The sequence below is a fragment of the Montipora foliosa genome, chromosome 1 (assembly GCF_036669935.1).
Source record: "Montipora foliosa isolate CH-2021 chromosome 1, ASM3666993v2, whole genome shotgun sequence".
Lineage (NCBI taxonomy): Eukaryota > Metazoa > Cnidaria > Anthozoa > Scleractinia > Acroporidae > Montipora > Montipora foliosa.
The window spans coordinates 3,771,210-3,783,709 of NC_090869.1; the positions used below are offsets into that span (position 1 = coordinate 3,771,210).

At 37.1% G+C, this 12,500-nt stretch overlaps 2 protein-coding genes across 3 annotated transcripts in view; one reads left to right on the plus strand and one right to left on the minus strand.

Moving 5' to 3' along the window:
* Positions 1-7,967, minus strand: part of LOC137996935 (Fanconi anemia group A protein-like) — a 58,116-nt gene extending 50,149 nt beyond the window's left edge. For both annotated transcript variants that reach the window (XM_068842701.1, XM_068842623.1), the window contains exons 1-7: positions 7,765-7,967; positions 6,360-6,472; positions 6,166-6,244; positions 4,806-4,948; positions 4,584-4,676; positions 1,794-1,870; positions 1,171-1,271 (exon numbers count right to left, since the gene is read on the minus strand). In XM_068842701.1, coding sequence (XP_068698802.1) covers positions 1,171-1,271; positions 1,794-1,870; positions 4,584-4,676; positions 4,806-4,948; positions 6,166-6,244; positions 6,360-6,472; positions 7,765-7,867 — 709 coding nt within the window. In that variant the 5' untranslated portion in view covers positions 7,868-7,967. The remainder of the gene's footprint in view (positions 1-1,170; positions 1,272-1,793; positions 1,871-4,583; positions 4,677-4,805; positions 4,949-6,165; positions 6,245-6,359; positions 6,473-7,764) is intronic.
* Positions 7,968-8,015: 48 nt separating this feature from the next.
* On the plus strand, positions 8,016-11,938 carry LOC137974161 (heterochromatin protein 1-like). The gene is made up of 4 exons (XM_068821059.1): positions 8,016-8,103; positions 9,114-9,299; positions 9,426-9,528; positions 9,917-11,938. Exons 1-4 carry the CDS (start codon positions 8,071-8,073, stop codon positions 10,180-10,182), a joined length of 588 nt encoding a protein of 195 aa, XP_068677160.1. The 5' UTR covers positions 8,016-8,070; the 3' UTR covers positions 10,183-11,938.
* Positions 11,939-12,500: the final 562 nt, after the last annotated feature.

Sequence of the window (12,500 nt, forward strand, 5' to 3'; positions counted from 1 at the left end):
ATCTGAGAGAGACGAATATCCTGAAGTGGGAATGTTCACCTCCAGTTTCCATCTGTGGCTCAAAAACATCTGATTCTGAAGCTCCCTAACACTAGCCTTCCACAAATGTGTGCCAGGTTAGATTCCTGGACTGGATGCTAGACATGTATATGGGGTAATTTTAAAAGGAAAAGGGGTTAAAACAGATCTAAAAAACGTTAAAAAACTAGATTTTCAGCCGCCTTCTGCGACCTTGTTCAGAGGAATGTAATCAGCAAGTTACACAATGCAAATATATGGAAAAAGATGTCATTGTTCGTTGCTCCTAAGGGAGGAAACCAGTGATGCATACACCCTGGGGAATGGTGCTCTTTCATTGACAGAATTTTTGTTGAGGAGCAATAATGCAACGACTCTAGAAAAAGCCTTTTGTTCTTGGTTTTTATGCCTTTTTCCAAAATGCTCACATAATTTGGGTGTATGTCGTGGCCAGTGGTTTCGGAATGCTGTTTTACCGAGGAGCTGACATTCCCATTAGCATTTTATAAACAGGCGCAAAAACCAAGAGCAAAAGGCTTTTTCTAGAGTTGTTGCATTCATTCCTCGACAAAAACTCTGTCAATGAAAAAGCACCATTCCTCAGGGTGTACGCATCACTGGTTTCCTCCCTTAGGAGCAATGAACAATGACATCTTTTTCTATATATTTGCATTCCGTAACTTGCTGAGTACATTTCTCTTAAGAAGGTCGGAGAAGGCGGCTGAAAATTTTTTTTTTAAAACATTTTTTAGATCTGTTTTATTAAAATCCCCCCTTCCTTTTAAAATTATGAGCACAGATCGCTCTTACAGTTTTATATGGGGTAAGTTGGTTTATTCTCTACTCCCCTCCAAGAGCTTTTTCTCTGGGCACTCTAGTTTTCCCCTATCATAAATTATCATTAAATTTATTTGATTTATAGTCTAACTCCAAAAGGAGAGCACTGGTCACTGCACAGCCACTGTATATGCCAGTAACCTCGAGAGTTCCAACTGATTCAGATTACGACCTTCTCTAAGACTGCAACACAGTGAAAGAGACAAAACTCAAACTGCAGTACCATTCCTGAAGTCAGAAATCTGGTCCACACACCACTAGATAAGCTTGCAAGGCCCATCTCAGATGATCCCTTGAATGTTTTGGGCAACTTACCTGACAAAATTTGCTCTTGTTTATCACGGTTGACCATGCAGGAGCAGAGAGAGATGAGTCCATTTGATATGACATTTGAAGTTCCTTTGTGCTGCATGCAACTACAATGAATTAAAAGTACTGCATAGAACTAAAAACGTTAAAGCCATTTCCCTTTCAGTAATAATCTGTTTAATCAAACATACATGTAAACTGAAAACTAAAGTAAGACAAAAATAATTTCCTTACTTGCAAAATGATTTTCCTTATTAGTGTCAAAACAAAGTTTGTTTAATGTAAATACAGTACATTTCCATGTGGAGTTTTAGAAACTATAAGGTAAAAGTGAGGCACAATATCTCCCAGCCATACTGCAGGGGTTGGTATCAAATCAATGGAGCTGATATACCCTATCAGCAGTCAGTAATTAGACCCACACAGAGGAAATTCTCCTTGTTATAAATAAATGCAATTTTAAAGAACGTTAAAGACCAACCTATTTTTGGAAAGTGAAGACAATCTTTGAAAAAATATACAAATACACACAATACACCAGTAAATGCGCCACATTATAAACCCAAACAGGTATTTTTATGGGTTGATTATATGCATGCAGATACATGTAAGACACATCAACAACGTACCATGCCAAGTAAGTATCAAATGAAATGATGCAATCCCTATGAAGCAACCACACAACTTCCAAAGGAATACAAGAACCCTAATTTAAAGCAACAGAAAGGAATGGTTTTTGGTACAAATGACAAAATTTGAACTGGACTTCTTTGCAACGTCAGTGACAACAGTCATTGCTTATAAATACGACTGCTCAACTGGGTACCTAACTGAGTGACTACCTGACTAACAAGCTGATTCCCGAATAACTTCAATGTACTAAACAATAATAACAATAACAATGGTAATAATATGGTTGCTAACCCCAATGGAAGGAGATACTGAGATAATAGGCAGATGACCTACAAGGAGAGGTATTCAAACTCTGAAAGCGTAAATGTTGTAGTTCAATTTGCACTTTGGTACAATTTGTTTTTGAACTGGTACAGAATATATTGAACTGGTACAATTTTAATTGTACTGGTGCAAAAACCAGTACAAAAACCACGCCCCTGTTTTTTAACTACACCCCAAAAAAAGGAAAATCCCTTTTTTAGACAGTTGATAAAAATAAACCAGTACAATTAAAATTGTACCAGTTCAATATATTTTGTACCAGTTCAATATATTCTGTACCAGTTCAGAAAAAATTGTACCAAAGGAACAAATTGTACTACAACATAAACACTGCTTAGCCTCAGTCCCAGACCTGGGGATTAGAGACTAAGCGTCTTCTGGAGGATTAATTACTACAGTCGAACCTCAATTATCCAGACTCTTCCTGACTGGGATGAACAAAACAAAACTGAATAAGTTAGAGAAGAATAAGTTTAATCACGCAGGAATTAAAACACAATCAAATTTACCACTGTTGGAAAAACTGTCAACAGTTACCCAAAAATCATCTGCTAAAAGTCTGTAACAATTACCTAGTAAAATAATCCAAAAACCTTTTTCCGTCTAAAATGCTTAAGTAAATCAGTTTCCAAACACCATACTCAGTTGACAAATTGGTTCCTTTTTCTCGTTTTTTCCTTTTTTTGTTCCAAAACAATTGACTGTTTATCTTTTATGGAAAGAATGGATCACTTACGTTTTGTGCACGTGATGAATTCGTTTTGACACAAATCTACTTCATGTTCTTCAAACCACGCAGATTGAGCTAATGGAGCATGTGCCAGTCAGAGCTCAGTGAAACGCACTGCACTGCATTAGTTATGGCACAAGTGAGCACGAAACACATACAGATTTGTGTTTTGAAGCGAACAGAATTCAATTCAAACTGGACTTTAACCTTATAATTTGTTTCGCTGTGGATCATAAGATATGACTAATTAATATGCATGAAAAACTGGGACCAGAGAAGCAAGTCTGGATAATCGAAATATCCGGATAATCGAGGCCCAGATAATCAAGGTTTGACTGTATAGGGAATCCCAAGATCTTTCCAAAAACCTTCCAAATGACCAAACACCACACCCACACAACCAACCACCAACCACAAATGGAACAATCTTTGTTGACAGCCGATGGATCTTCCTGATTTCTTTTGCCAGAGAGCAGTTGGTGATTTTCCCACCCTCTTTAGTCACAACATTCCTGTCCCAAGGCACCGAGAAATCGACGAACATCCTTATGTTCCATCTTCTGTGAACAAGTCTCGATGCTCCTATTCATTCCAACCAGATCTCCACATTCCCATCCCTTGACACTTTAACCTCATCCAGAACCTCCTTATCCCACACATCAGCATGCTTTGTAACATACAGTATTTCCAACAAAGCTCCCAATACACTCTCAACCCCATCTGATCATGCCTCCTCCGATACTCCCTCAATGCCAAACCAGTGCTATACATGTAACTTGGCCGCATGCAAAGTAATATTATTAGTAATACAGAAAGCTTGCCTCTTAGTTTACAGCAAGAGTAATCAGGAATGTTAGGGATCAATGAACGGAACAACATCAGAGATACCTAATGCCACTTTGGGGCTTTTCAAAACCATTGAATATTTGATAGGAATAAGGAGGGGGGGGGGGGGGGGTACTTAATATTGATGGCCTAATGGGAATGTGCCACTGGATGGGGTTGCATTTTCATGACTGGTATGACTATAATGGGGTTTCATTTTCAACAGAGTTCCCGACAGTTACTAAGAATGGGGGGGTAAGAAAATTATTCTGGCTAGTGGGATTTTAAAATGGACAGATTTGTGGTTAAAGAAAGTTGTTACAGAAAGACCTGTGGTGCTGTAGTCAAAAGTAACTAAGATGGCCTATATCATTGGCCATAAAATAGATTATAAAGGGGTAGGGGTTCTGAGAGGCCAGCGGCACATGCCCAGCAAAACTTGACCCAAGTACCCCTTCAGCTCAGGCCATCTGCCTAAAAGTCTACTGTAACTCACTGATTTGTGGAATGACAAGTTGTTTAATATCACAGATTTCCCAATGAAAGAATCTGAAAGTTTGTCAGCGAAGGAGAGGGAGGGTGAGGGATATAAGAGCTCAACAGACCTTTTTGGCTTTTACATTTTGTTTTCCCAATACAGATCATGTGATTATACTCAGGAGGATTGGTCCTTTGTTTTGTTCATTAAAAAGAGTGCATGCAGGCATATTCATGCTTGCATGCCCTCATTTTAATGAACAAAACAAAAGACCAAACCTCCTGAGTATTATCACATGATCTGTATTGTGAAAACAAAATGTACAAGCTGAAAAGGTCTATAGAAACTGGATTATTAACTGACTAATCAGACTAATCAAAATTTAATTGATCTTTATCAATTGAAACTTTCTTGATTTGTGTTTCCTACCTTTTTAGTCAAATGCCTTGTAAAGTAAACTCTGTTGAAACACTGTTGTGAAAGCATGTATTTAATCACATTCACAATACAAAGTACAGAATCCTAGAATGAAAAATCAAACAGCTCTAAGCTTTACATTAGATGATGGAACAAACAACAGATGTGAAACATCAAAAGATTTTACCAGGGAATGCAAGAATTGCTACCAGGTGAATATGCAAAATAATGTACCAAGTGTTCTTTGGTCAATAGTTGATCACAGCTTGAGCTAAAATGAGAAACCAGTCTGGAACCAAGAAATTCAGCTGCCAGCAAGTCCAATGGGCAGGATGCTTGACCAGCCTGACATCTTAGAAAGTTGACTACACTTTCCACTGAAAAAAATAAATTAGCAGTGCAATACACGTGTAAGTGAAGAAGTCAAAGCATTTTTCACTTTCTGTGCCTGTCACATGTTCAGGGGACATAACAATCTCCCACTCAGCTGTACTTTTCAAGTCATGTCCAGAAGAACATTCTATTCACAGACAAGCTACGAATAATTATTTATTTATCCTTGCCGTTCAGAGGAAATACTTGTAACTTCATGGTTTTACTCATTTCATTCTATTAATGTTCCTTTCCCTTACCAATGTCACTATTTCTTTATTTCTAGACAAACAATCTCATTGCATATGAGATTTTCACTGGTCCTTCAATGGTTTTCAACAAGAGCATTCAGTGTTGTGAGAGCATTAAAGGTTTCTGAGTATGGGGAACAGAGATTCTAAAGTTTGTCAGTGGCAATGAGACAATCTTTGAAGCACAATGAGACAAATATCTTGAAGGTTTTTTTGTCTTTTAAGGTAATGCCATCCACTTTGTATCTCCTATTGTCCACCGCTTTCCTTTCCTTTCCATTCCCTCTCCCATTCTATTTTTCTCCAATTTGTACAGTCATCTCTTTCATTGCCTCCCCAACTCTCTTATTTTCAATTTTCTCTTCTTGCAGTTGTCACAATCATCCTTTTAATTTCCTTCCTACTCTGTCCAATTTTTTCTACACCTTCCTTTTCAATGTTTTTCTAACCCATTTTTCACTTTATTATTTCATTTCCTACTGTTTATTTCCTGTTCAAACTTATTCTTCTCCCACATACCCTAGCTCCAACATTCTAATATTTTCACAATCTTATCTTCCCTGATATTTCATCTCTCCCGTCACTGTTATCAACCTCTCCTTCCACTCTCTACCTTTCTATTATTATCTCCATCCTGCTGCACTCACTGCCAAAATTCACTTACAGTGTAGAAAAGTTTGAAGTGTGAATAAGAAACAAAAGAATTGTGTAATGATTTTTTTTTATAAATACGTACTTGTCCATTAACAATTATTATTTTTTATGAAAAATGAAGTTTGAATTGTCCCTGATTCTGATCAAATAAACCATCCTAGCTACATGTAACTCCTCTCTGTGCTCTAAACACAAAAAACCATTCTGTCTCACACAGAAACTGAGTTCAAGCACAAAACAAGCAGAGAACATACTGTGTAATAATCCACAGGTAATGTGTTAAAAGCATGCATGATAATATCAAGCATCAATCTCACCAGAAGAAGAAAGAGCCGAAAATTCATCTAACTTTTGTAATTCTTGGAGTGAGACATCTGAAGAATGTGTGTCTTCACTCTGCAAAACAATATTAATGTAAAATGCAGCATGAAATATCCATGGCAAATGTGTAAAGATACTAAAATACTTCTCTGCTAGTCTAGCAAGATCCAAAATTTTCTGGGAAACTTACCTCTTCTAAAATGCCCTCAAAACTGAGGTTATTCTCAACTAGTTTCAAAACTCTGTGCTTCACCTCTTCCACTGTCTCACAAACTCTTGGACCCTGAGACGCACGAGTTCTTTCTAAGAAACAATTTTATTAAAATTCAAATTTAGTTAGGAATCAAAATAATTTTTCAAGAGCAGGTTAATCTTGGTAGCTAACAATAGTATTCTTTGACGGTTTCAAATAAGCAGTAATAATAATAATAATGATACAAATATTGTTTTTTTTACTTTTTAAAGAATTTTTAGTCATTTTTACTAAGCGAATATTGTGGACATAAATTAAAATAAAAACAAAAATGATGATGACGGTGATGATAATTGAGCTCTGAAATTTGACCATAAAGCCTTGCAGCCATGCCTGAATATTGATATATCGAACTTGGCCTATTATGGGGAGTAGAGAAGCATCAAGGGGCAAGAAATTTTAAGAAGGCCTTTCACCACAAGTAGTACCAGCTCTACTCTCTTTATGCAATTGGCCACCTAAACAAAGTTAGGATTATTTTGTTCGAATATGATTGGTGTTGATTTGAAAGTCAGCTGGTGCATTGGTCATGAACCATCATATATCATCATATATCTTTATTTACCCTCGGATTTTTAGAGTAGCTTGGTGTAGCTAATATCTCTGAGCATTTACCCTCCCAACCATGATACACCACAGAAGACAGACCACAACACCGGGAACTACATGCCCTACTCTTTACGACAAGTGTGCGGGTTCTTTTACGTCCCACAGGATTATGAACATTGAAGGGTTGTGAGACGGAACCTCCGGCTTATCGTCCTTATCCGAGAAGACTAGAGATTCTAACCATTTGCAGATGTAATTACAAAGGCAGCACTTTCTCCTCAGTTATTTAAAGACCCTGATTGTTGGTCCGGCCGGAGTTGAACTCACGACCTTCCACCTCTGCGATAGTATGTGGGCTGAGTTACAGACGATCTCAATCTGACTCGAGAGTTTTTCTCCGGGTAATCCACTTTTCCTCCCTCAGTAAAATAGGCTCACAGCTAATTACCTCTGGCTGTGGTGCTGATCTCTGACACACATGGTCATGAGCCCCTTATTGGCCCAAAAAAGCCCCTATTGGGAGTGGCCCATTAAGTTAAATTTATTATATTACTGACACATTTAAATGTCCAAAAGAATGATTGTTCAGTAGTAAACAGATATCTTACCAATAGCGGCGATTTGACTGAAGTTTTACAAGTGAATTCATAAGCTAACAGAGTCAACCACATTGCAAGCAGCCTTTCAACACCGACATAAGTGCTCGTCTTCCATTTTAATTAAGGTACAGTTTCTCTCAATCGACTTTTGTGCTATAATTTAAAGTGGGGGTCCCTAAGTAAGATAAGCTCACCTAAGAGTCTCTTGAATTTAATTTGGGCAGATTCTGCCTCTTGGTCATTGTCTAGGAACCTCTCTCTTGAGCGTTTTGCTCTTGCATTTCGTCCAAGTTCCATTCCTTCATCCTATACACGAATTTCTACTCTGAGGTCTGCAGTCTAAAGATTTCGCGCTTCCTTAGAAATTCATTCACGTCAAAGACAGTCAGGCGTTTCTACCCAAATATCTCGGTATGTACTATTGATGAAGTGTCCCATCAAGTGACATTCCAAGTCACGTGCAATATTCGTTTGCTTTGGCGCGCTCTCTCAAAGAAGAAATGGATTCGTCAGGAGGAGGAGAATTGTTTGAGGTGAGGAATCTTTCTTCACCAGTGGTTTAAGAAATTGTGAAGACACTACTGTCAGTGATTCACAGATTTTGTTGTTTTGCTGTTTCTGTCTCATTCTTTGGATCCCACATAATTTTTGATTTTTACATCGATCAACATCTACATGATCCAGCGCAAACAATTTGTCATTGTTTGTTGATTTGTTTGAGTTTACGGTCGTTAGAAGGTATTAGATAGCTTAAATGTGGCCCCCGCAGTTGTATGATTCTTAGTAAACACTGAAGACAAATCAAGAGTTTGCTGCTTCTGTTTTATTATGTCTTGTTCGATCATTCAGATGTCTACAATACGCGTCAAAATGAGTTGCCAGATTGTGATTATAAATTTTCCAAAGGACCCCCCTCCCCCATTTAATGTTGCCTGATTGTAGTCAGAGATCACAGGAATTACGATACAACATTGTTTGAGGGGAGAGGCCTAGGGGAATTGGGTAGCCTGGCAAGGAATAACGGAATAGGGGGTTGAAAAGGTCAATGTGTCAACAATTTTGTCGCCGATTGTAGCACATGTGTAATCCTCATCTAAAATGTTATGTAGCAGAAATCACACAACACTCAATGCACTTGATTAGCTAATAGACCTCTTTATAGTTGTGTGCTTAGTTACCTGGCCTTTAAATGCAAGTGAGGCTGGTGTTGACCTTGTTATGTTACAGACCTCTCTCCTTTTCTTATGTTAATGATGTTGCTGTCATGCTAATTACTAAAAATTTACATGAGAAAAGCAGTGAGGATTCTATCCAAGCATGATCAACTCCAGCCTCACTTTCATTCATAGGCCAGGTAACTAAGCACACAACTGTAAAATGGACTATTGATGCAATTAGACATATGAGGCCTTGTACTGTGACACCATAATGTAACAGAATATCGTTATTCATGACACAAAGGTTTACTGGCTGTCAAAACAATGACAGCTTTTGTTTTGGTGTTTGGTAGCAACAATGAATGACATGTTTATTGCATGTGCAGGTTGAGAGCATCATTGGCAAGAGGCAAAGACATGGCAAGATTGAGTATTTAGTGAGATGGAAAGGATTTGACCCAAACGAAGACTCATGGGAACCAGTAAAGAATTTGCAAGGATGTCACAACCTTATAAAACAATTTACCAAAACAAGGTCACCATCACCAGCCCGCAGAGCAAGAACACCCAAGGTAAAACCTGCATTTTAAAATGTGTACATGATCGTACAGTCATAAGCCCTCCTTCCTTTGACCATTAAGATAAAAATAAGTTATGTAGCTACTCCTTAAACAAGATTTTTCAATGCTATCCCACAGTCTAAACCAAAGGAAGATATTGAAGGAGAGTTCACCAAGCTCAAATATCCAAAAATCTCCACTCCTGTACTGGATAATTACATTGTCATTCATCGGAAAGGAGGTAGGCAATTCCCTTTACAAGAATGTTATAAATTAATTTATTATTTTGTTGCTTACAGAAGGTGCTTCTTGTCTTTTCAGCCACAGGCTGATTGGTCAATTCTGAAAAGCATGTCTCTTGTTGGAAATTTCAGCTGTACTGTATAATTCCAAATAGAAGCCCATCAAAAAGGGCCTTTGAAAAATAATTATAAGCCCCAGGCTTATTTTTGGAATTTTACAGTAATTTCAGGACACTTATAATTGCTTTGATACACCCTAAGAAATTTTTTGGGCAATATCATCCTTCTTTTATTAAAAAAAAAAAAAAAAACAAAAGAAAATCCCTCAGACTACATAGGCACTTAAAATTTTTGTTTTGCATTTTCATTTCCTTTTATACCCTATAGGTCCTTTGTCACCAAAGAAAGAAGTAAACAAGCAAAAAGAAATAATAAAAACAACCAATTGCATGGCAACTGAGCAAGAGATCAATAAAGAGTCTGTCAACAAAGAAACCCCAGTCCAGGAAGATAATCCAAATGGAAAACCTTTAAGCAGAACAACAAATGGAAATTGGGAAGTTTTCAAAGTATTTACTTTTCTAGTTCTCGTTACATTAATAGGAATGCTCCTTTTATCCTTAATTCCTCCTGTAGGAGTTATTGATAAATAGTTATTGATTATAATTATTGCTTTTGTTTGAATTAAAGTGCACCTAAAGGCAAAAACTTTTCATTGCCAAGATCATTATTTCCACCTAAAGAAAACATATTTTACAATTTTCACCTCGAAATTTTGCTTTTCATGCGTCGCACAAGTTATGTAAAGTTATTAAAACTCACAGTCATATGGACCCACGACCATGCTGTGAGAGGCATGGGGCCCATTCTTGATTTTATGTCACAAACTGCTTTGCATTCAAGTTTTCAAAGAGTTTTTGCATTGCAAAACAGTTTGTGACGTAAAATCAAGAATAGACCCATGCTTCTGACAGCTCGTTGGTGGGTCCAAATGATCGCCAGTTTTGCTAACTTTGCTTAACTTGTGTGGCACATAAAAAGCAAAATTTTGAGGTACAAATGGCAAAATATGTTTGCTTTTGCTGGAGAGATTGAAATTAGAAACGAAAAATTTTTTACTCTTAGGTGCACTTTATGTTGAGATTTGACTGCCGTATTTACAATGTAAGTGAGCTTTTAACCAGACAATTTTCTTGTCTTGCAACCGAGCAGTTAACACTGATGTTGTTGCTGCACCGTTTTGAAAATGTACAATCCGTTTGCATTATCTAGTGTTTTAAGTTGAAATAGTTTTAAATCTTTTAGTGAGCTTTTAACCTGACCATTCTCTTCACTCACCAGCGACTGAGCAAATAACATTGATATCATTGTTTCACCCTCATAAAAGTCAGCAGTTTGTTTGCATTACAAACATTTCATTTATCTTCAAGCCAGTGGAATAGAAGCCCTGTCATTCATTTACATTTATGTCAGGAGAATTATGGTTTTTTTTTTGTTTTTGTCTTTTAATTTCAACTCAATATAAACACTACACTAGGTGCCACACAAAGTGATACGCCACACTACACTGAACTACAATGATATGACCAAGCGGACCCAATACGGAAAAACAGAAAAATTGGAGTCTGGGGTTTTCATTTTTTGTGCAAGTATCCCGTTGTTGTTGGCATTGCAGACACCCAAAAGAAATTCCTTCCCCCCTTTAAAAGAATGCCGTTGCCATCTTTATACTTCTAGTTTAGTTTATGAGAAGCAAAAAAGAAACCTGCGTGGATTAGCCAGTATGAAAAATGCCGTAATACTCTTTGTTTGTCTCTCCAAAATTTTGCAAAAGTATTGTTTCCAGTTTGTCTTGGGACCATTGTAAGTCCCAAGAGAAAATTAAAAACAATGCTTATGCAAAATTTTGGAGGGACAAACAAAGAGTATTTTTGATACTGGAGCTAACACTAACCGTAACCACTTGGTTGGAGTTCTGACGTTGAAGGGGACACTGTGTGATACATACACAAACAAGCAAGAATCTCGTCATAATACTGCTATATTTTGGTAACTACTTGGTGTAGGCACTCATATAGTGGTCCCAGGCATATATTTTACATGTATATAAAATAATAATGAATGTTATTTGACATCTTCATAGCAATGTATTAAAACCCAAAGTTATGGCATTACTTTTGAAAGGAGATTGATTTTTTTTTTGTTGATTAGTTCTTTAAAAGAATCATAACTATTCTCATGTAAACAATAGTTCTGCGTACGTTGTGAATGCATTCACAGTTTCGTATTTCAAGCATTTTGTTTTCGTCTCTCAGTTTTGTAAATATTACAAGATTGTACGGCTATTCCTTCATTTAAATGGTTTCATTTTTAATTTTTACTTTGTTTAATAAAAAGTTACTCCGTGGCCTACTGGTTATTTCCTGGTTTATGGCATTTTCCTCCTGGTGAAACGTTTTGATTTAAACAAAACCCATCTCGTCTTGCACGTGCACGTGTTTGAGAAATTAGAGATTTATCAATTTATTAGGCACTGCACATCAAACGGAAGGCTTCTACTTGTCCTACAAGAATGAAAATTCGCTTATTCTTACTTTTCTCTCTATCTTGTTTTAGAAGTTACTCGATATGTAGCTAATAGGTAAACAAATGAATGAAGGGGTAGCTTCTAAAGAAACTGTGGTGCTGCGCTTAACTCTGTGCTGCGTCGGTGGGGAAGTAGTATACAAAAATTTGGTTTTATTTAAAAGAAATCTCTGTACGATGGCCAATTTACATTATTATCTTCGTTGATAAAACCAAATTTTAATAGGTAAACAATTTGCTAAATAACGCGTTTCCTTGATTTTTGGCACAACGCAACTTTCGCCCTGGTATATACTCCATGAGAGAATGCCATGGATGCACCGTAATAAAAACCTTCGCCCTAGCCTCGAACCGCGGCTACACGAGCGATTTTTTGCTCGCGCCG